This window comes from Gorilla gorilla, chromosome 4 (assembly GCF_029281585.2).
Source record: "Gorilla gorilla gorilla isolate KB3781 chromosome 4, NHGRI_mGorGor1-v2.1_pri, whole genome shotgun sequence".
Lineage (NCBI taxonomy): Eukaryota > Metazoa > Chordata > Mammalia > Primates > Hominidae > Gorilla > Gorilla gorilla.
This window is the reverse complement of record NC_073228.2, coordinates 176055726-176080422: the sequence shown is the minus strand read 5'-3', so window position 1 is coordinate 176080422 and position 24697 is coordinate 176055726. Positions and strand designations below refer to the sequence as shown.

General features: G+C 42.1%; 1 protein-coding gene, 1 non-coding gene and 1 pseudogene across 6 annotated transcripts in view; all 3 read left to right on the top strand.

Annotated features, from left to right (window-relative positions):
- UBTD2 (ubiquitin domain containing 2) overlaps positions 1 to 24697 on the top strand; it is a 74715-nt gene that overhangs the window by 14208 nt on the left and 35810 nt on the right. The window contains exon 2 of one of the 5 annotated variants that reach the window (XM_031011584.3): positions 3385 to 3501. The exons of the other annotated variants lie outside the window; for them this stretch is intronic. Within the exon in view, the coding sequence (XP_030867444.1) occupies positions 3480 to 3501 (22 nt within the window). The 5' untranslated portion in view covers positions 3385 to 3479. The remainder of the gene's footprint in view (positions 1 to 3384; positions 3502 to 24697) is intronic. 5 annotated transcript variants of the gene reach the window in all.
- Positions 13870 to 16474, top strand: LOC109024948 (Krueppel-like factor 3; annotated as a pseudogene).
- On the top strand, positions 17455 to 17599 carry LOC115934829 (small nucleolar RNA SNORA57). Its single transcript, XR_004070571.2, has one exon. It is a non-coding gene; the product is annotated as a small nucleolar RNA SNORA57 (small nucleolar RNA).

The following is a 24697-nucleotide window of genomic DNA, read 5'->3' as shown; positions in this document are numbered from 1 at the left end:
GTTTCACCATGTTGGCCAGGCCGGTCTCGAACTCCTGACCTCGTGAACTGCCTGCCTCGGCCTCCCAAAGTGCTGGGATTACAGGCATGAGCCACTGTGCCTGGCCTACCCTGACTCTTAAAGAAAAAAAAAAAATGTGTTTAACTTTTTTTTTTTTTTTACATGCACATGTATATGTTTGTTACAGAATCAGTCTGTGTCTCTTAGTTCCCAATTTTCTGGCATATGGAAAGAGTTTGGTCTAAGATTCTTCAGACCGCTTGGGTTTTAATCTTGTTACGAGAAGAGGCCTCCATTAGCTGTGTGCGACTCAATTTCTTTCATTGTTGAAAGGAGTGGATGGATAGACCATCTTTACCAAGGTTACATCTAATTCTTTTTTTCAAACTTTTAATTTTTTTTTTTTTTTTTTTTTTTTTGAGACAGGGCCTCACTCTGTTGCCCAGACCGGAGTGCAGTGGTGCAGTCTCGGCTCACTGCAACCTCCGCCTCCCAGGCTCAAGTGATATTCTCCTGCCTCAGCCTCCCGAGGAGCTAGTATTACAGGCGCACACCACTACTGCCTGGCTAATTTGTGTTTTTAGTAGAGATGGGGTTTCACCGTGTCAGCCAGACTGGTCTCCAACTCCTAACCTTAAATGATCCGCCTGCCTTGGCCTCCCAAAGTGCTGGGATTACAGGCATGAGCCACCCCACCCCGCCCAAACTTTTTAAATGACAATTTTCAAACATACTGAAAAGTTGGAAGACTCTAGTACAGAAACCCTTGAACGCCTGTCACCTATATTAAACAAATGATATTTTGTCATATTTATATATCTTTTTTGATATATATTCCTTTGTATCTCTTTTTTTTTGCACTTAACTGTTTGAAAGTGAATATAGACATCATGACACTTCAATGTGTATCTCTTAAAAGTAAAGCTGTTCTCCTACGTAACCACAGTACCATTACCACTGCTAAGAAAGATTATTATATCTTCATGTCCTCTGAGATCTAGTCCATAGTCCAAATCCCTTAATTGTCCTCAAAATGTCTTTTATAACTGGGTTTTTTCCCCCAAATCAGATCTTATCAGCATTTAGACATTGCATTTGTCACTTCAATCTTTTAAAATCCGGAACTCCTCCTCCTCTTCTTCCCTATGACATTCTCTTTTTTTAAGATGGAGTCTCACTTTGTTGCCCAGGGTGGAGTGCAGTGGCATGATCTCTGCTCACTGCAACCTCTGCCTCCTGGGTTCAAGCAATTCTTCTGCCTCAGCCTCCTGAGTAGTTGGGGAATACAGGTGCGCGCCACCATGCCTGGCTAATTTGTCTATTTTTTGGTGGAGACGGGGTTTTACCATGTTGGCCAGGCTGGTCTTGAACTCCTGACCTCAAGTGATCTGCCATGCCCGGCCGACATTGACTTTTTGAAGAGTCTTGTAGAATGTACCACAATCTGGATTTGTCTGAATGTGGCCTTGTATCATTTAATGTGTGCTGTAGCCTCTGTTTTCCCTGGAAATCAGGTAGATTTAATTCTACAGAGGATGGTTGAACTATTTTCCAGGCTACAGTAGATCCACACTCTTCCCACTTCTCTTTTTCTACGTTCCAACTAGGATAATCTTTCATTATTGACCAACTCTGAGCGTTTTTCTCATTTTTCTACCCAGAAATAATCCTGCCGTTTTCTGAACTTCCTTAGTACTATTCTTATAGTACTTATCCTCTCCACTCTACTTAAAAAAAAAAAAAAACTTCTATCATGGCTATTTTTATACATTACTTATCTTCCCACAATGTAAGCTGCATTGGACCTGGGGCAGAGACTGGTTCTCTCATAATGCTTTAGGATCAATTATCATTTGTGTGGAACACATCTTTGACTTTATAATGGCATTGGAGAGAAAATAATATGCTCTTAATAGAAGCCTTTCTTAGTTCTAGAACAGAAGCTTTGTTAAATAGGACCATATAGTATAATGAAAAGATCTGGGAGTCAGAAGAACCCTTGAGTGCTAGTTCCACTCATCTTCCGTTTCTTTATGACCTTAAATAAGTCAGTTGACTTCCCAGCTTTTGTTTTTAAGTATGTTAGATGAAATCAGTAGATTCAGACATTAACATGGAATCTTCTTTTTTTAAAATCTGACATTGAACACTAACATAGCCTCAGCATTTGATTTCTTTATATTTTATTTTGATGGTGTGGAATCAGTAAAGTCCTGGTACACAAAAAAATTTTTAAACATGATTTAGAGTCTCATAAAGTTCTGTAGGAGATTTTAAGTTTGAATCACCAACATCATCAGCTGTACTCAGAAGTTAAACACGTCATGTCAAGCAGTGTTATGACTTGTTATATTTTCTCCGAGTATTGTTTATTTACTTCGTGTTGATGAGAGCGTATACTGAGCAGATGCATCTGAGCTTGCTGTGACATTTAGTGGAACCTAGACATCCATGTACTGTGTTAATGTGCTCACTTGTACAGTTTTACGGGACTGGATGTATACATGCCTGTATTAACAAAAGACACCATGCAGACCTGTGGTTTTCCCAGTCAGTAACACATTTGCAGGAAGTTTCCTAAATTTCATATATGCGTAAAGATGGCAAGAAAAGCTTCATTCCAATGCCTTTACAATCATTTTGACCTGGTGGCATAAGCTAACATGTCTCATGATGGTCTTCGTATTAGAAACTTAACATTTGTGGAACTTTTTATTATAGTTCTTAAAAATAGCAAAAATAGGTTTTACAGAGTAATCTCAGTTGTGTTTATGGATCTCTGAAGCAGGTGTTTCTTTTGTTCTCTTGGGTTCTTTGGAACCAGTTTTTAAAATCATACGGTAAGATTCTAGGAAAAACCTTTTTTTTTTTTTTTTTTTTTTAAAGAGAGGCTCTCTGTTACCTAGTGGAGTGCAGTGGTGTGATCAGAGTTCACTGCAGTCTCAAACTCCTGGGCGGTCAAGCAATCCCCTGCCTCAGGCAGCCTCTGGGGTAGCTAGGATTATAGGCACACACCACTGCACCTGGCTGATCTCTAAATTTTTTTTGTATAGATGGTGTCTTGTTTTGTTGCCCAGGCTGATCTTGAAATCCTGGCTTCAAGTGATCTGCCCTGCCTGGGCCTCCCAAAGTGTTGGGATCACAGGCATGAGCTACTGCAGCCGGCCAACTTTTGGCTGCTTAATGTACTGTAAGTGAAGTTGTTTGTTTATGATGTGAACTTTACCTCTTAGCCCATTTGAAGCTGGAAATGCAACTTAGCACTATTAGGCCTACTCTCCCTATCTCTCACCTGACATTACTTTTCTCCTTCCTCTCTTGGGCATAAAATATTACATCTCTTTGCCTCCAATTGGAACAGACTTATATTATGTTTAACCGTAGGAAATTCAGACAGGAAGTACTTCATGGAAAAGGGGCCGGTGGATGAGAGGTGTTTGACAGTTTGGCTGTGGCTTGTGAAGTAGGAACCAGAATAGATGGCATGCCAAGAAGGACCTGGTAGGTAAAGTCTGGTGTCTGCTCTGCTGTGTTTTTAAAAATCTGACTGTTGCTTATGAAGAATGGATTAGATTCAGATGAAACCAGTGGGATACTGATGCAGTCTTTACATCTAGTGACTCACGCACAGCTTCTTCCCATCTTAGGGCGTTCGTGCTGTTCCCTTTACTTGGAATCTAAACAATGTGTGGTACTGGCCAGGTGCGGTGGCTCACACCTGTAATCCCAGCACTTTCGGAGGCCGAGGCGAGTGGATCAGCTGAGGTCAGGAGTTCAAGACCAGCCTGGCTAACACGGTGAAACCTCATCTCTACTAAAACAAAAATTAGCCGGGCATGGTGGCACACACCTGTAATCCCAGCTACTCGGGAGGCTGAGGCAGGAGAATTGCTTGAACCCGGGAGGCAGAGGTTGCAGTGAGCCGAGATCATGCCACTGCACTCCAGCCTGGGTGACAGAGCAAGACTCTGTCTCAAAACAACAACAACAACAAAAAAAAACAATGGGTGGTGTTTTTTATTACAGTTCTTAAAACTAGCATGCCCCTCCCACTTGCTTTAAAAAAGTTGCTTTTAGAAATTATTTGTTTACTTATATGCTTCCCGTCTTCCCCCAGAATATTGTAAGCACTGTGAAGGCAAGGATTTTGTCTGATTTGTTCTTTACTATATTCCTAGTATCTGGTATAGTGCCTAGTACATCTGCAATAAATAGTTGTTGCTCGAGTAAATAAGTGAAATAATGAATAGACAGTTGTGGCTCTTTTATCATTTGGAGAATGAAAAGTTTACTACTCAGTGGCCAGGCACAGTGGCTCACGCCTGTAATCCCAGCACTTTGGGAGGCCGAGGCGGGCGGATCACAAGGTCAGGAGATCGAGACCATCCTGGCTAACACAGTGAAACCCTGTCTCTCCTAAAAATACAAAAAATTAGCCGGGGTGGTGGGCGCCTGTAGTCCCAGCTACTCGGGAGGCTGAGGCAGGAGAATGGCGTGAACCCAGGGGGCGGAACTTACAGTGAGCCAAGATCGTGCCACTGCACTCCACCAGCCTGGGTGACAGAGCAAGACTCCGTCTCAAAAAAAAAAAAAAGTTTACTACTCGGCTTTAATTATTTCGTTTGGGTTTTGGGTGAAATTATTTTATTACTGACTGGTTCCTTAGTTGTACAGAAGCCTATTATCTTTAGAGAGACTCTTTGTGGTAATTAACTCAGATAGATTCTTATTTGCCTGGTGAAAGGAGGCAGTGATCTAATTTGCTTGTTAAGAGCTTCCTACTTATTTTGTGTTTGTGTATTTTATTCTGTCATCCTTAGCAAACCTATTGGTGACTTGACTTGCTTTGGAGGTGAACAGAGGATTAATTGCATGTATAGCCTATTCAGCCCAGTGGACTTAGGTTGCCCTTGGGCTGATCTGTGCTTATGTTGAATGAAGCAGAAATTCAGGCTTCATGTGCAGCCTATACTGAGTACTGTATGAATAGGAAGTAATGACAACAACTTTTAAGAATTCTCTGAATTTTTTTTATTTGTTTTGTTTTCATTTGTTTGTGTTTTTTTTTGAGATGGGGTCCCCCTCTGTCTCCCAGGCTGGAGTGCAGTGGCACAACCACAGCTCACTGCAGCCTTGACCTCCTGGGCTCAAGCCATCTTCTCACCTCAGCCTTCTCAGTGGCTGGGACTATAGGCGCATGCCACTATGCCTGGTTAATTTTTTTATTTTTTGTAGAAATGGGAGTCTCACCATGTTGCCCAGTTTGGTCTCTTAACTCCTGGGCTCAGGTGATCCTCTTGTCTTGGCCTCCCAAAGTGGATTACAGGCATGAGCCACGGTGTGTGCCTAGCCCCTTGGGTTGTTTTTTTTTTTTTTTAATTTTTTAATTTTTTTTTTGAGACGGAATCTCGCTCTGTTGCCCAGGCTGGAGTGCAGTGGCACTATCTCGGCTCACTGCAACCTCTGCTTCCTGGGTTCAAGTGATTCTCCTGTCTCAGCCTCCCAGGTAGCTGGGATTATAGGTGCCACCACACCTGGCTGTTTTTTTGTATTTTTAGTAGAGATGGGGTTTCACCATTAACCAGGCTGGTCTTGAACTTCTGACCTCAAGTGATCCGCCCGCCTCAGCCTCCCAAAGTGCTGGGATTACAGGTGTGAGCCACTGCACCTGGCTGGGTTGTTTTATTTTAAGCAGACATTTTAGAGGATGCTGGAGGAGGAGGAGAACAATCTGAGGACAAGTTATTGCTGGTACTGATTTTTAGAATACTTGTCGAGGCTGCAGTGAGCTGTAATTGAGCCACTGCATTTCAGCCTGGGTGATGGCAAGACCCTGTTTCAAGAAAAACAAAAGTAAATAAAATACCAAAGACTAATTTTATTTCAGGGGTCAGAACTATTCATCCTTTATCTTTTTATTTGAAACCACATTTCACCATATAAAAATTAGAGCCTAGGTGTGTTGTTGAACACCTGTAGTCTCATCTACTCTGGAGGCTGAAGCGGGAGGAGTGCTTGAGCCCAGCCTGGGCAACATAGCAAGATTCCATCTCAGAAAAATTACACACACACACACACACACACACAGAGGCGCGTGCATTGTATCTTGGGGGGAATTTATTACTCAAGGTTTTGTTTTTTTTTTTGAGATGGAGTCTCGCTCTGTTGCCCAGGCTGGAGTGCAGTGGCGCGATCTCGGCTCACTGAAGCTCCGCCTCCTGGGTCCACGCCATTCTCCTGCCTCAGCCTCCGGAGTAGCTGGGACCACAGGCACCCACCACCGTGCCTGGCTAATTTTTTGTATTTTTAGTAGAGACGGGGTTTCACCGTGTTAACTGGGATGGTCTCGATCTCCTGACCTCGTGATCTGCCTGCCTCAACCTCCTATGCTGGGACTATAGGCGTGAGCCACCGCGCCCGGCCCCTACTCAAGTTTTTAAATATAACTTTATATAACATACAATTTAAACTTTATAACATATGTTTATGCCTTTATATTACATGCTTTGTATTATGAGATGTTTAGTAATAAAGATATATTTCACAACTACTGTCCTATTTTAACTTACGAAAGTCTCCCTTCCCAATTCTTATTTTCACAACAAACGTACCCTGAATACACCTAGTGACATACTTGAACTTGTATGTAACTATCTCATCAGTGATTTATAAGCAGTCGGTACATAATAAAATACTAGTTGAGGCCAGGTACTGTGGCTCGCACCTGTAATCCTAGCACTTTGGAAGGCTGAGGTAAGCAGATTGCTTGAGCTCAGGAGTTCAAGACCAGCCTGGGCAACATGGCAAAACCCTGTCTGTACAAAAAAATTAACTAGGTGTGGTGGTGCGCACCTGTAGTCCCAGCTACTTGGGGGGCTGAGGTGGGAGGATCGCTCGCCCGGAGGTCGTGGCTGCAGTGAGCCACCAAGATCATACCACTGCACTCCACTCTAGGTGACAGAGCAAGACCCTGTCTCAAAAAATAAAACAACAAAAAACTAGTTGAATGCGTATGAGTGTATCTTATTGAAGTTATTAATAGCTTTTCAGTTGTTTAAGCTTCACAAATACAATTTATAGACGTGAAAAGAACTGTGATTGTTAACGATACTTTTTTTTTGAGATGAGTCTTGCTCTGTCACCTGGGCTGGAGGGCAGTGGCGTGATCTTGGCCTACTGCAACCTCCGCCTCCCGGGTTCAAGCGACTCTCCTACCTCAGCCTCCCAAGTAGCTGGGACTACAGGCACGTGCCACCACGCCTGGCTAATTTTTTTTGTATTCTTAGTAGAGATGGGGTTTTGCCTTGTTGGTGAGGCTGGTCTCGAACTCCTGGCCTCAAGTGATCCGTCTACCTCGGCCTCCCAAAGTGCTGGGATTACAGATGTGAGCCACCATGCCTGGCTGTTAATGATAGATTTTATTGTACATTTTTATTTTTGAAGAATCTTCATATACATTTTCTTGATTTTTTTTTTTTTTTTTGGTGGATCTGTCTCTGTCACCCAGGCTGGAATGCAGTGGCACGATCTCAGCTTGCTGCAACCTCTGACTCCCAGGTTCAAGTGATTCTTCTCTCTCAACCTCCCAAGTAGCTGGGATTACAGGCATGTGCCACCATGTCCAGCTGATTTTTGTATTTTTAGTAGAGATGGGGTTTCACCATGTTGGCCAGGCTAGTCTCAAACTCCTTACCTCAAGTGATCCACCTGCCTCAGCCTCCCAAAGTGCTGGGATTATAGGTGTGAGCCACCGCTCCCGACCACATTTTCTTGATTCTTAAAAAGACCCTTTGACTTTAATGAAGACTGATGTTAATATTGCCATCTTTAGTGGAGGAAACTGAGGCACAGGGTCTCAGTTCTGATTTTGATCTGAAAGAGAAATAAAAAGAGTAGCCAAAACTGTAAGCTTTGTCTTCTGTTGTCTAGTTCAGTATTCTCTCCACAGATGGTGGGAGTTTTTGGTTGGCTTTTCTTCCCTTGCAGTAGAAGTGTATGTGAGTGAGGCTGGGTGTGGTGGGTCATGCTTGTCATCCCAGCACTCTGGGAGGCAGAGGCAGGCGGATCACTTGAGGCCAGGAGTTCGAGACCAGCCTGGCCAACATGGCGAAACCCATCTCTGTTAAAAATACAGAAATTAGCTGGATGCGGAGGTGCATGCCTGTAATCCCAGCTACTAAGGAGGCTAAGGCACGAGAATCACTTGAATCTGGAAGGCAGAGGTTGCAGTGAGCCGAGATCGTGCCACTACACTCTAGCCTGGGCAACAGAGTGAGACTCCGTCTCAAAAAAAAAAGAGTGTATGTGAGTGGTTTCCTTCATGACAGTAAACACAGTTATTATCTAACTGGGTCAAGTAGAGAAAAGGCATAATCCTGCTCATCTTTCCTTGTGCCCCTTTACTTGATTATGTTCTTTCTCATTACCTTTGCCTTCTATCCCAGACCGAATGTTTTCAGCTTAAAATTCCATTCAAACTTGACTTGAATTTAGCATTTGAACTGTGTAGGGAAAGAAGTTTCACTGAGGTACAAGAAAGGAAGGCATTGTTTAATCTGTAGAAAGATTAATAAAGCTTTTCTAGGCCTGTGCTCTTCAGTCACTTAGTGGAGTTTTGGAAAATCTATCTCGGTTATAAAGTGGTGCTTGTCCCAAGGGGTAAGTTGAAGGAGATTACATGAAAGTGTTCTCTCTGCTCTTAGAATATCAGCATGTGGTCATTTGGGGTCACCTTCTGGTTTTATAGTTGATAAAGGGAGCAGAGACATTCTTGCTTCCTAAAGTGTCTTACTTAGAAGCGGAGGAGGGGGAACCTACAGTGGTCCTGTAATACAGAGTTTCATTATCATAGCTTGTACGTTTTCTGATAGTCACCGATTTCTGTCTTGGGCAGTTACCTGGATAATAATTTTAACTTGCTGGTGATTCAAGAGCTTTTAAGGCTTTGATCATTGTTGTATTGCTAAACATTAACACATAGGGCCTATTCAACAAACCCTGGCTTTCACTGCTCTGGGTTTGTGATGGCTGCATCATGTCACAGAGATGCTCTTCCTAAATGAATCAGAATAGTTCATATTCTCTTTAAATTCTCATAATTTCGAAGTTAAAAGTTGAGATGTGCCACAACATATAACAAGTAGGACATAGTGAAAAGGAACTTTAGAAACAATAAAATGATACCCAGTACTTCTGGAATGGACATCGAGTGAGACACTTAATCTGTAACAAGAGCTCTGAGAATGGGAAGAATTGCTTATCTGTTATTGAATGAAATGACATGTAATAGTCTTGGAAGCAAGGAGACTATCTTTCTGCATTGTATCAATTGTAGGGTAGGAATAGGTTATTGTGGGTGTTTGTATTTTTGTTTTTTATATTTTAATACTAAATTTGCTGACTAAAACCTATGATATACCCTGCATAAGGCAAGCACGTAAGTGAAAAAATAACCTTTTTTCTATAACAAGCAATCCTTAAGCATTTTAAGAAGGGAATAATCAGTAGGAACAGAACTTATACTTCAGTGGTAAAGATAGGTTTTTCAGCTGGGGACAAGGACGGATACTAAAAGTCTTATCTATAGGAAGTTTCATAATTGCTCGAAGAGGGAGGAAAGAAGTTTTCAGATAAAACATTAAGAGAGAGTAAAGAAAATTAAGATGTATTAATAGAATAAAATTCAGTTTCCACCAAGAAATACTTCTGATTTACTAGTAAGTAGAAAGTATAAAATACATTGGCAGGTTATTTTTGCAGCAGAATCTCAGGGACATATTATCAAATTTTAATGAATAGGAAAATACTGATTAATGATGTCTTTGCATTTGCTCTTCTTTTTGTTGGGGGGTGGGGGTGCGGCGGGGAGGGGGTGGGGGCGGACAGAGTTTTACTCTGTCGCCCAGGCTGGAGTGCAGTGGCACTATCTTGGCTCACTGCAACCTCTGCCTCCTGGGTTCAAGCGATTCTCCTGCCTCAGCCTCCCGAGTAGCTGGGATTACAGGTGCTTGCCATCATGCTCAGCTAATTTTTGTATTTTCAGTAGAGACTGGTTTCGCTGTGTTGGCCAGGCTGGTATCGAACTCCTGACTTCAAGCGATCCACCCACCTCAGCCTCCCAAAGTGCTGAGATTACAGGCGTGAGCCATCCTGCCTGGCCCATTTACTGTTGATACAGTCCAAAAGCTTATTCTGACCTTGCTAAACTAAATCAATACCTTGTCAAGTTCGGATTGGAACACTTAAAAGATCACTTTTGCCTTCTAGGTAACAGAAAAAGTAAAGCTTTAATTTCCTCCCCACCCCCACACCGTCTCCACACACATACATTTATATGGTGTATACAGTACATATATACATACAACATTATATACATAGAGTATATATGTTTTTTGTATTAATATATAGTCTCTTCTCTCTTCTATGAGAATGTGTTGAAGACTACTCCTTTCTTACTATAATTATAGTCGTTTTTAAAACCCTCAACAGGGCTGGGCGCGATGGCTCACTCCTGTAATCCCAGCACTTTGGGAGGCTGAGGCGGGCAGATCATGAGGTCAGGAGTTCAAGACCAGCCTGGCCAAAATAGTGAAACCCCGTCTCTACCAAAAATACAAAAATTAGCCAGGCGTGGTGGTGGGTACCTGTAGTCCCAGCTACTGGGGAGGCTGAGGCAGGAGAATCACTTGAACCCAGGAGGCAGAGGTTGCAGTGAGCCGAGGTGGCACCACTGCACTCCAGCCTGGGTGACATAACGAGACTCTGTCTCAAAAAAACAAAACAAAAACCCTCAACAAAGTAGCCATTAAAGGAACATACCTCAAAATCATAAGAGCCATCTATGACAAACCCACAGCAACATCATACTGAATGGGTAAAAGCTGGAAACATTCCCCTTGAGAACCAGAACAAAACAAGGATGCCCACTCTTAGCACTCCTATTTAGCATAGTTTTGGAAGTCCTAGCCAGAGCAATCAGGTAAGAGAAAGAAATAAAAGGTATCCTAAGAGGAAGAGAGGAAGTCAAACTCTTTCTTTGCAGATTATATGATTCTGTACCTAGAAAACCCCCTAGTCTGCCCAAAAGCTCCTAGATCGGAAACTTTAGCAAAGTTTCTGGATACAAAATCACTGTACAAAATCAGTAGCATTTCTGTACACAATAACATCCAAGCTGAGAGCTAAATCAAGAATACAATTCTATTCACAGTAGCTGCAAAAAGAATAGAATACCTAGGAAAACAGCCAACCCGGGAAGTGAAAGATCTCTACAACAAGAATTACAAAACACTGCTGAAGGAAATCAGAGGACATAAACAAATGCTCATGGAGAGAAAGAATCAATATTGTTAAGATGGGCATACAGCCCAAAGCAATTTACAGATTGGATGCACTCCTGTCAAACTATCAATAACATTTTTCACAGAATTTGAAAACACTATTCTAAAATTCATATGGAACCAAAAAGGCCAAAAAGCCAACACAATCCTAAGCATAAACAAGAAAGCATCACACTACCTGACCTCAACTATACTTCAAGGCTACAGTAACCAAAACAGCATGGTACTGGTACAAAAACAGACACATAGAACAATGGAATGAGTTAGATAACCCAGAAATAAAGTCACACACCTACAATCATCTGATCTTCAACAAAGTAAGCAGTGGGGAAAGGACTCCCTATTCAATAAATGGTCCTGAGATAACTGGCTAGCCATATGCAGAAGATTGAAACTGGTCCCCTTCTTTTTGCCATCTACAAAAGTCAACTTGATGGATTGAAGACTTAAAGGTAAAACTTGAAAAACCCTAGAAGAAACCCTAGGAAATAGCATTCTGGACATAGGCCCTGGCAAAGTTTTTATGATGAAGATTGCAAAAGAAATTGCAACAGAAACAAAAATTGACAGGTGGGACCTAAGTAAACTAAGAGCTTCTGCACAGCAAAAGAAACTATCAATAAAGTAAACAGACAACCTACACAATGGGAGAAAATATTTGTAAACTCTATGTCCAACAAAGGTCTAAAACCCTGAATTGATAAGAAATTTAACAGACAAAAAGCAAACAACCCCATTAAAAAATGGGCAAAGGACATGAACAGACACTTCTCAAAAGAAGACATTCCTGTGGCTAACAAGTATATGAAAAAATGCTCAACATCACTAATCATTAGAGAAATGTAAATCATGACTTTTTTGGTTTTCTTGTGTTTTAAAAAAATATAAATCAGAACCACAATGAGATATTATCACACCAATCAGGATGACTATTGTTAAAAAGTCAAAAAGTAACAGATGTGATGAGGTTGTGGAGAAAAGGGAATGCTGATGGGAATGGTATATTAGTTCAGCCTCTATGGGAAGCAGTTGGGAGGTTTCTCAAATAACTTAAAACAGAACTACCATTCGACCCAGGAATCCCATTACTGGGTATATACTCAAAGGAATATAAATTGTTCTGCCATGAAGACTCATGTGTGGATGTTTATCATATACCATTCCCAATAGCAAAGACATGGAATCGACATAGATGTCCATCATCAGTGGACTGGATAAAGAAAATGTGGTATGTATACACCATGGAATACTTACACAGCTATAAAAAGAAGGAGGTCATGTCCTTTGCAGCAACATGGATGCAGCTGGAGGCCATTATCCTAAATGAGTTAACACAGAAACAGAAAAGCAAATACTACATGTTCTCACTAATAAGTGGGAGCTAAACATTGAGTACACGTAAACGCAAGGAAACAGTAGTCACTGGGACCTCCTTGAGGGCAGAGGATGGGAGGAGGGTGAGGATCATGAAACTACTTACTGGGTACTGTGCTTGCTACCTGGGTGACATAGTAATTTGTACTCCAAACCCCAGTGACATTCAGTTTACCCACGTAACAAACCTGCACATATACCTCCGAACCTAAAAGTTGGAAGAAGAAAAAAAAAATTCATCAAGAAGGAAGAAAGTTATAATCATTTTTAGAACTTTTAGAAACTTTTTTTTGAGACGGAGTCTCGCTGTTATCGCCCAGACTGGAGTGCAGTGGTGCAATCTCAGCTCACTGCAACCACCTGCCGGGTTCAAGCGATTCTCCTGCCTCAGCGTCCCAAGTAGCTGGGATTATAGGTGTCTGCCACCACGCTGGCTAATTTTTGTATTTTTAGTAGAGACGGGGTTTCACCATGTCCAGGCTGGTCTTGAATTCCTGACCTCAGGTGATCTGCCCGCCTTGGCCTCCCAAAGTGCTGGGATTACAGGCGTGAACCACCTCGCCTGGCCGCTTTTAGAAACTTTTTGTGAAAAAAAATCAGAAAAATATCAAAAAGTGTATTTACCAGCCTGGACAACATAGCAAAACCACATCTCTACTAAAAAAAAAAAAAAAAAAAAAAAATTAGCTGGGCATGGTGGCATGCACCTGTAGTCCCAGCTACTTGGGAGACTAAAAAAGGAGTATCACTTGAGACTGCAGTGAGCCCTGATGGTGTCACTGAATTTCAGCTTAGGCAACAGAGCAAGACCCCGTCTCCAAAAAAAAAAGTATAAGGAAAAGTAAACCACATTTATCCTACCACCTAACATAAACATTTTTATGTATACCTTTTCAGACTTAAGGTGTGTGTGTGTTGGGGGCAGGTGTTGGGAGTACATGTTCAGAGAAATTTAAAGTGCTTAATGAGGTTATCACAGCTATGACTTAATAGAGTGGCTTTACTGATGTTCTGGTTTGGGAATGTAACAGGAATGTCATTGTTAGCTTTTCATTATAGGACGGATTGTCAGTATTTTTTTGACCTTGCTATCCATCTTTTTTTTTTTTTTTTTTTTTTTTTCTCTTTTCTCTTTTGAGACAGAGTTTGGCTTTATTGCCCAGGCTGGAGTGCAGTGGTGTGATCTCGGCTCACTGCAACCTTCGCCTCCTGGGTTCAAGCGATTCTCCTGCCTCAGCCTCCCAAGTAGCTGGGATTACAGGTATCCGCCACCACGCCCGGCTAATTTTTGTATTTTCAGTAGAGATGGGGTTTTACCATATTGGCCAGGCTGGTCTCGAACTCCTGACCTCAGGTGATCCATCTGCCTCTGCCTCCCAAAGTGGTGGGATTGCAGGCGTGAGCCACTGCGCCCAGCCCCTTGCCATCTATCTTAAAAGTTAAAAGAATTCAGCCCTGACCCTCCCACCCTGGGTCCCAGCCTCTTCTTACCCCGCCAGCCCCGGGGTGAGCGGCGCCGGCATCATGTGACTGCCTGGAGTTGGTGCCAGGAGCCAGAGGGGAGCCTCGTGTAGCCGGGCCCCAGCCGGAACGCAGGGAGAGCGCGTGCTGCATGCGCGCCCGTCGTTGTCCCCTGCCGTCAACGCCGCCCGGAACCCTGACATTACTGCGCTTGGGGGCCTCCAGGCAGCCCGGATTTGGGCCTTTATTTCTCGTCGGCGGCGTCCCTAACCGCACCTCTCAAAGCCAAACACCAGAGCACCCTAGAAGGTTTAAAAGAATACTCATGTTTGACCCAGTCCCTGTTAAGCAAGAGGCCCGTGGACCCTGTCTTGGTGTCATACTCATCTAATTACATGGAATCCATGAAGCCCAACAAGTATGGGGTCATCTACTCCACACAATTGCCTGATAAGTTCTTTCAGACCCTAGAAGGCCTGTGGCACGGAATACAGATGGAGCCAGTGGACTTCATGGTGAGCAAGCGGAGTTCACCTCCTTCTGCTGGGAATTTGCACTCCTCTCAAGTTCCTGTCCTCACACCAGAGAGCCTCGCCTGGGTTGAGCATGCCTTCTTCCAGCCCACCAATGAAAATACTCATCCCCTTCTCCAGGCTGGCAGCCTTTTGACGTACCACTTGTCCATGCCGCAGGCGATGGCAGCTGCCCTCTCCTGGCACAGAATATGGAGCCTGGGGATCTTGCTGGTCATCCAGCCGGTGGTGGTGCAGCCCATCCCCTTTATGTACATGAGTCACCTCCAGGAGCCTCTCATGGTCTCCTTGAGGAGGAGGAGGAAGAGGTCTTCCATGGAGGAGATGAAAAATTCCAGTAGTAGCATGCAAGTACCTCTAATTGAATCATAAGAAAATCCTATACCAGAGAAGAAAATTAAAATAGAACCTGGGATTGAACCACAGAGGACGGATTATCCTGAAGAAATGTCACCGCCCCCCTTAATGAACTCATTGTCCCCCCCCCACAAGCATTGTTGCAAGAGAATCACCCTTTGGTCATCTTGCAGCCTGGGAAGAGACCTTTACCTGTGGAATCCCCGGATACTCGAAGTGGAGGATACACAGATGTGATTACGATGGATGCAACAAAGTGTACACTAAAAGCTCCCACTTGAAAGCACACAGAAGACGACACACAGAAAAACCCTACAAATGTACATGGGAAGGATGCACATGGACGTTTGCTCGGTCTGATGAACTAAAAAGACATTTAGGAAAACATACTGGAATCAAACCTTTACAGTGTCCGGACTGTAACCGTAGCTTTTCCCGTCCCAACCGTAGGAAAAGCCACATGGAGGCCGGGCGCAGTGGCTCACGCCTGTAATCCCAACACTTTGGGAGGCCGAGGCTGGCGGATCAGAGGTCAGGAGTTCAAGACCAGCCTGACCAACATGGTGAAACCCCATCTCTACTAAAAATACAAAAATTAACCGGGCGTGGTGGTGCTCCCCTGTAATCCCAGCTACTTGGGAGGCTGAGGCAGGAGAATCCCTTGAACCCGGGAGGCAGAGGTTGTAGTGAGCCGAGATTGCACCACTGCACTCCAGCCTGGGCGACAGAGCGAGACTCTGTCTCAAAAGAAAAAGAAAAAAGGAATGCTAGTTTGAATGCCTCTATGTCCTGCCTCCCATTATCTAAAACATTTTAATTTGATTCAGCCGGTCTGAATCTCTGAACTTATATTATCCAAAACTTCCATATGGTCAGTAGATGTTGTCTAATCTTCCCTCTCCTTACCATGGGTAAGACCTAAAGAATGAGAACACTTTTTTTTTTTTTCCTAGGGTTGCTAAGCAAACCATTCTTATAGATAACATTTGATGTAATAAGAACAAGGGAACATGTAAACTAACATAACCAATTGTCAGTTGTCCATGTATTCCTCAAAAGAATGTCAGAGTAAATTTATTAGAAATAAAAAAAAAGTTAAGAATTCATTGGGTTGGGGCCATGCGCAGTGGCTCATGCCTGTAATCCCAGCAGTTTGGGAGGCCAGGGCAGGAGGATCATGAAGTCAAGAGATCGAGACCATCCTGGCCAAAAACGTGAAACCCCATCTGTACTAAAAACACAAAAATTAGCTGGGCATGGTGGCACGTGCCTGTAATCCCAGGTACTTGGGAGGCCGAGGCAAGAGAATTGCTTGAACCCAGGAGGTGGAGGTTGCAGTGAGTGGAGATCCCGCCACTGCACTACAGCCTGGCAACAGAGTGAGACTCCATCTCAAAAAAAAAAAAAAAAAAAAAATTCATAGGGTTGATATTGACAACATCAATTTTGTCAGTTGATTTGTGAGATTTATATCTCAGGACTTAATTTGAGGAAATATAGAGCAAAAGGAATACCCAGCTAATAATGGGCAAGTTTCTCAAAGCTTTTATGAGCATAGTTTGCAAGAATATAGTATTTCTTTCTCTTTCTGAACATTGCACTTAAGTAAGCTAAAAATAAAGCTTAGAATTTTGTAATGATCGTAGTCATAGATAAAATTTAAAAATAGTAAATGGCCAGGCACAGTGGCTCACACCTGTAATCCCAGCACTTTGGGATCCTGAGGCAGGAGGGTCACTTGAGCCCAGGAGTTTGAGTCTGCACTGAGCTATGGTGGTGCCACTGCACTCCAGCCTGGGTGATGGAATGAGACCTTATCTCAAAAAACAAAACAAAAGATTAAGTGACATCTAAGATACTTCTGTCTTTACCCATGAATCTAACCCCAAGAGAATACAGTTTCTAGTAGTTTTTTTCTGTTTGCATCAAAATATCTTTTTCTTTATAACTGGATAGAATTTAACATGTTAGTCCCAGTTCTGTTTTATTGATTTCATAGCAAAATCTTGCACAAGCCAAAATACCAATATGTTTTATGGTTCTGTTGAACCTACTTTTTGATTCTTGTCCATTCTTGAAAGCAAGAGGGCTTTGACTGCAAAAACCCATTAAAGGAGAAGGACTTGACAAATGAGTACAACTTCAAGTGAAGTATGTTTATACACATTTTTGCCAGGCTCTTAACATTAGAATTTCTCAAGCAGAGGAAACTTCAGATAGAAGAGGGAGACCACCTTGAAGAAAGAGTCCTTTGTACTCCTAGTGTATTTCTTAGGAAACAATTAGCCCTTCCCTTGATCGTGGTTTCAGGACAGGCAGCAATATGCTTTTGATAATTGATGTATGCTGCCTAGGAATTATTTTGTTTGGTCACTAAAGGTCAATGCCACCCTCGCTTTCTTTGCAGGGAGCAGGTATGTATGTTCCCTATTATGTCTGGAGGCAGAGGGAAAGGGCTTCAGTCCCCTAGGCATCATGTCTTTGGTGCCGGTGGCTTCCTGTCTGCTAATTCTATCCTCAAGCACTGGGACACAGAGGGGAAAAAAAAGGGCCAACTTCTGTGCCATCCTAAGTATGGGTTCACATCTTTGAAATCTTATGGAGCCTTAAAACCTCTCAAATGGGTTGATAATACAGTTTCACTTTGGGAGGGTGGGTGAAAATCCAAATCCATGTTAAACATTTATTCAAGTAACTCTTAAAGCCAGGAGGCAGAATAGTCCTGGTTAAGAGCATGAACTTTGGAGTCAGTGTTGGTTTGAATCCCTGTTATACTGTTTCGTTCTATGATCTTTGAGAAATAGTTACTTCTTCTAATTCAGTGTACATTTATGTGTTTTCTTTGTGACAGGCACTGTTCTAATTGTTTGAGAAATATTACCTCATTAAATATTTTATAACAGTCCTATGAAACAGATTATTGTCATCTCCCTCATCTTCCTTTCCATCCTACCCAGGTAATCGACATCTTTATTTGCAAAGTCAATTATACCCTATACTTCAGGAACCATCTGTATTCTGAATTTTACTTTCACCGGTTTTATACTTCGAGATGTTTTGTTTCTCATTGACATCCTTTCTTTCAGCTTCAAGAATTACCTTTAGCATTTCTTGTAAGACAGGTCTGGTAATGAAGAACTCACTCGGCTTTTGTATAGGAAACCCTTTTATCTTTCCTTCATTCTGAAGAACAGCTTTGCTGGTTATGGTATTCTTGGTTGCCATTCTTTTTTTTTTTCATTGCACTTTGAACATACCCACTGTCTCTGGGTGTGAAGGTTTCTGCTGAGAAATCTGCTGCTAGCCATATTGGAAGTCCCTTATATGTTATTTGCTGCTTTTCTCATGCTGCTTTCAGGATCTTCTCTTTATCTCTGTTTTTTTTTTTTTTGGACAGTTTGATTATAATGTCTTGGGGCAGTGTTGTTTGGATTGAATATGATTGGACACTGTAGATTTTTCTGTATGTGGAACTGTTTGATTATATTTCTGACAGGAACCCATCTTATCTTTAAATACTTTAGTGGCTATTTTCTTTTTTTTTTTTTCTTTTTCTTTTTTTTTTTTTTTGAGACAGGCTCACTGTCGCCCAGGCTGGAGTGCAGTGGCGCGATCTCAGCTCACTGCAAGCCCGGCCTCCCAGGTTCAGACCATTCTCCTGCCTCAGCCTCCCGAGTAGCTGGGACTACAGACACCTGCAACCACGCCCGGCCAATTTTTTTTTTTTTGTATTTTTAGTAGAGACGGGGTTTCACCGTGTTAGCCAGGATGAGCTCGATTTCCTGACCTCGTGATCCGCCCGCCTCAGCCTCCCGAAGTGCTGGGATTACAGGCGTGAGCCACCGTGCCCGGCCTTTAGTGGCTATTTTCTAAGAACAAGGACTTTATCTTTCTTTTCTTCCTTTTACTTTCTTTCTTTGTTTTTTTTGTTTGTTTGTTTGTTTTTTTGAGACAGGGTCTCGCTCTGTCACCCAGGCTGGAGTGCAGTGGTACGATCACAGCTCACTGCAGCCTCGACCTCCCTGAGCTCAGGTGATCCACCCACCTCAGCCTCCTGAGTAGCTGGTACTACAGGTGCATGCCACCATGCCTGGCTAATTTTTTATTTTTTGTAGAGACAGGGTTTTACCATGTTGTCCAGGCTGGAAGGATGTTATCTTTCATGAGCACAATATAATTATCAAAATCAGGAAGGTGGATATTGACATAATGCTAATATCTACTGTATAGGCCTTATTCACAATTCACTATTATCTCCATTAATAGTCAAAGTTATCCACGATCATGCATTGTTTAGTTATATCCCCTTAGTTTGCTTTGCTCTGAAACAGTTCCTAAGACTTTTTTGTCTTCTCATGATGTTGGCATTTTGAGGACAGGCCAGTTATTTTATACATGTCTATAAATTTGAATGCTTAGATTCCTCATTACACAGGAATATTACAGAAGTAAATTGTGTCCTCAGTGCAGCATATCAGGAGTCACAAAATGTCTGTTTTCCCATTATTGGTGATGTTAACTTTGATCACGTAGGGCGACTGCCAACTTTCTTCACTGTAAAGTTAACTATTTTTCCTAATGCAAATGATAAGTATTTTATGGGAAGATTTGAGCCTATGTAATTTATTTTATTTTATTTTATTTTTTTGAGATGGAGTTTCACTCTTTATTACCCAGGCTGGGTTGCATGGAGTGCAGTGGCGCTATCTGCAACCTCCGCCTACCAGGTTCAAGTGACTCTCCTGCCTCAGCCTACCAAGTAGCTGGGATTACAGGCACCCACCACCACGCCCAGCTAATGTTTGTATTTTTAGTAGAGACGAGGTTTCACCACGTTTGCCAGGCTGGTCTCGAACTCCTGACCTCATATGATCAACCCACCTTGGCCTCCTAATCTTAGAAGGGAAACCTTTCAGTGTCTCTTCATTGAGTATGACATTACATGTAGGTTTTCAATAAAGACTATTTATTATGTTGAGGAAGTTTTCTTTTCCAGTTTTATAAAAAAGTATTTTGTCTGATACTTTTCTGCAATAATTGAGATGATCACGTGGGTTCCCCCTTAATTCTATTAATGTGACATATTACATATCTTCTTATGGCCTTGCAGTTTTGAGAAAAATCTCAATTGTGATATATAATCTTTATGCATTTAGATTTAGTTTGCTGGTATTAATAATTTGCTGAGGATTTTTGCATATGCTATTTTGACCAGGCTGGGCTGAAACTAGTGATCTTCCCATCTCAGCTTCCCAAGTATCTAGGGCTATGAGGGTGTGCACCACTGTGCATGGGTTTTGCGTATATCTTAAGGGATATTGCTCTGTAGTTTTGCGGTGTCTTTGTCTGGCTTTAGTATTAGGGTAATGTTGGCCTCATAGAATGAGTTAGGAAGTGTTCTTTCTATTTTTTGGAAGAGATTGAGAAGGATTGCTGTTCTTTTTTTTTTTTTTTTTTTTTCATGAGACGGAGTCTTGCTCTGTCACCTAGGCTGGAGTGCAGTGGTGCAATCTTGGCTCACTGCAACCTCCTCCTCCTGGGTTCAAGCGATTCTCCTGCCTCAGCCTCCCGAGTAGCTGGGATTACAGGCACACGCCACCATGCCTGGCTAATTTTTTGTATTTTTAGTAGAGATGGGGTTTCACCATGTTGGCCAAGTTGGTCTCGAACTCCTGACCGCAACTGATACATCTGCCTCGGCCTTCCAAAGTGCTGGGATTACAGGTGTGAGCCACTGCACCCGGCACCACTATTAATTCTATTTCTATAAGATTGGTAATAGTAGCCTCACTTTTGTTTCTAATTTTAGTTATTTGTGCCTTCTCATTTTTTCTTAGTCTAGCTAAAAGTCTTTCTATTTTGTTGAATCTCTACTATTTTTCTATTCTGTTTTATTTATCTCTGCTCTAATTTTTTCCCCCCCAAGACAGGGCCTCTCTCCGTGACCCAGGCTGGAGTGCAGTGGTGCAATCATGGCTTCCTGCAGCCCCACCTCCCAGGCTCAAGTGATCTTCCAGCCTCGGCCATCTGAGTATCTGGGATTCCAGGCACATGCCACCACACCCAACTAATCTTTTTAATTAATTAATTTTTTTTTGAGACAGGATCTTGCTCTGTCACCTAGGCTGGAATACAGTGGTGCATTCTCAGCTCACTGCAGCCTCCACCTCTCAGGTTTAAGTGATTCTCATGCCTCTGCCATCTGAGTGTCTGGGATTACAGGCAAGCGTTATCAGGCCTGGCTAATTTTTGTGGGTTTTTTTTTTTTTTTAGATGGAGTCTCGCTCTGTCGCCCAGGCTGGAATGCAGTGGTGCGATCTTGGCTCACTGCAACCTTCGCCTCCTGGGTTCAAGCAATTCTTCTGCCTCAGCCTCCCGAGTAGCTGGGACTACGGGGGTGTGCCGCCACACCCAGCTAATTTTTGTATTTTTGGTAGAGATGGGGTTTCACCATATTGCCCAGGCTGATCTCGAATTCCTGACCCCGTGATCTGCCCGCCTTGGCCTCCCAAAGTGCTAAGATTACAGGCATGAGCCACCCCATCCAGCCTCAGCTGTAGTCTTTATGTTCTTTTACCTTTGGGTTTTGTCTGTTCTTTTTTGGTTCCTTGAGGCATGAAGTTAGGTTATTCATTGAGATCTTTCTTCCCTTTTAATGTGACTGTTTACATTTGTAAATTTTCCTCTGAGCATTGCTTTCACTGCATCTCATAAGTTTTTGTATGTTTTGTGTTCACTTCTATTCATCTCATTGTATTTTCTCATTTTCCTTGTAATTTCTTTTTTGGTCCATTCATTGTATGAGTGTATTAGTTTTTTATATTTGTGAATTTTCCAGTTTTCCTTATTTCTAGCTTTATTCCATGTAATCATAGAAGATAACTTTGTATGATTTCAGTCTTTTAAAGTTTATTGAGACTTGTTTTGTGGTCTAACATATAGTCTAACCTGGAGAATTTCTATGTGTTTTTAAGAAGAATGTGTGTTCTGCTCCTTTTGGGTAGAATGTTCTTTATGTCAGTTAAGTCTAGTTGGTTTATAGTGTTCAAGTCTCCTGTTTGCTTATCACTATTCTGTCTATATGTTTCATACATTATTAAAAATAGGATATTGAGGTTTCCAAGTATTGTTTGTAGAACTGTATCTCCCTTCAATTCTGTGCTTGCTTCATATATTCTGGGGTTCTGTGGTATATACTTGTTATGTCTTTCTGATGAATTGACACTTTAATTATAAAACATGTCTTTTTATCTTTAGTAAAAATGTTTGTCTTAAAGTCTATTTTATTGTTTACAAATATAGCCACTGTAGTCCTCTTGTTTTTGGTGGTGGTGGTTGTTTTTTGTTTGTTTATTTGAGAAAGTGTTGCTCAGGTTGGAATGCAGTGGTGTGATCATAGTTTTATTTTGACCTCCCAAGCTCAAGAGATCTTCCCACCTCGGTCTCCCAGAGTGCTGGGATTACAGGTGTGAGCCACTGCACCCGGCCTGTTTCTTCTGTAATTCTCTCAGTTTCTGCTTGATGTCTGTTATTAGGTAAATACTTAATATTGCCGTGTCTTCTTGGTGAATTGACTTTTTTACTGTTATCATTTATCTCTGGAGCTGTTCTAGGTTCTGAAGTCTACTTTGTCTAACGATAGTATAGCCACTTAAACTTTCTTTTGATTAGTATTTGCATGATTCTGTTTATCATCCTGTAATGCTAGTTATCATCCTTTTACTTCTACCTTCTCTATGTTAACATACTTACAGGGATTTCTTGTAGATAGCATGTAGTCGAATCTTTAAAACTGCAATCTTGGGCTGGATGCCGTGGCTCATGCTTGTAATCCCAGCACTTTGGGAGGCTGAGGCACGCGGATCATGGGGTCAGGAGTTTGAGACCAGCCTGACCAACATGGTGAAACCCCATCTCTACTGAAAATACAACAATTAGCAGGGAATGGTGGTGCAATCCCAGCTACTTGGGAGGCTGAGACAGGAGAATGGCTTGAATCTGGAAGGCAGAGGTTGCAGTGAGCCAAGATCAAGCCATTATACTCCAGCCTGGGTGACAGAGCAAGACTCTGTCTCAAAAAAACAAAAAAACAAAAAAAAAAAAGCAATCTCAGCCGAGCGTGGTGGCTCACACCTGTAATCTCAGCACTTTAGGAGGCCAAGGCGGGCAGATCACTTAAGGGCAGGAGTTCGAGACCAGCCTGGCCAACATGGTGAAACCCTGTCTCTACCAAAAATACAAAAATTAGCCAGGCATGGTGGCATTCACCTGTAGTCCCAGCTTTTGGGAGGCTGAGGCAGGAGAACGGCTTGGACCTGGGAGGCGGAGGTTGCAGTGAGCCAAGATCGCACCACTGCATTGCAGCCTGGGCGACGGAGTGAACTCCATCTCAAAAAAAAAAAAAAAAAAAAAAAAAAAAAAAAAAAAAAAAAAAAGCAATCTCAATGTGTTTCTTTTTTAAATTGGTTTGTTTAGATCATATAGTGACTGATATGATTGGATTTAGGTCTGACATTGTATTATGTGTTTTCTGTTTGTTCCCTCCGGTTTTTTTTTCCTTTGCTTTCTGTTTTCTGCCTTCATTTGGATTGTTTAAATGTTTCTATTTTTTATTTTATTTATTGAGAAATAGAATATAGATTTTCTATTTTTCATTTATAAAATTTGTATTTGGCTCTTGATTAGCATTTCAGTTTCTCTGCTAAAAACGTTCATTTGCTTCAAGAGAGTTCCCTTTCCTCTCCCACCCCACCATGGAACATGGTTATAATAACTGCTTTGAAGTCTTTGTCTGATAATTTCAACATCTGGATCATCTCAGATTTTCCATTTGCTGATTGTCTTTTCCTTTGAAAATTGGTCACATATTTCTGGCTGTTTGTGGGTTGAGTAATTTTGGATTACATCCTGGACATTTTGAATATTATGTGAGAATCTGTTTCCTCATAAAAATCTGGAGAACTTTGATTTTGTTTTGTTTTAGCAGGCAATCAACCCTGCTAGGTTCAGCCGGCATGTTCTGCCTCTCCTTTTGTTGCTAGTGGTTCTGATGTCAGTTCACTTTTCAAAGCCTTTGCTTTGTGCACAGCACATGCACCATTTAGGTTACTGTGGGGCTAAAGTGGTGGTTTATATCAGAATTCATTTCTTTCTTTTTTTTTTTTTTTTTTGAGTCAGTGTCTTACTGTGTCACCCAGGCTAGAGTGCAATGGTGTGATCGCTGCTCACTGCAGCCTCTGCCTCCAGGGTTCAAATGATTCTCCTGCCTCAGCTACCCAAGTAGCTGGGATTACAGGCATGCGCCACCACGTGGGGCTAATTTTTGTATTTTTAGTAGAGGTGAAGTTTCACCATGTTGCCCAGGCTGGTCTCGAACTCTCCTGAGCTCAAGCAGTCGCCTGTCTTGGCATCCCAAACAGAATTTATTTCTCAGAGAGCCATGGCTGTATTGTTTTGGGACTATTCCATGCATGCACAGGTTAGAGGTGAACGTGGAACTTGGGTCAGTTCAAACACAGAATTTTAGGGTATTCTCTTCTTTAGCTGTTTCTGCTCTGCAGTTTCCCCCATGATCTCCATTACCAAGGAGATCTTTTATCTGCCTTATGGCTAGAAAGACAAGCTCCTCTCAGA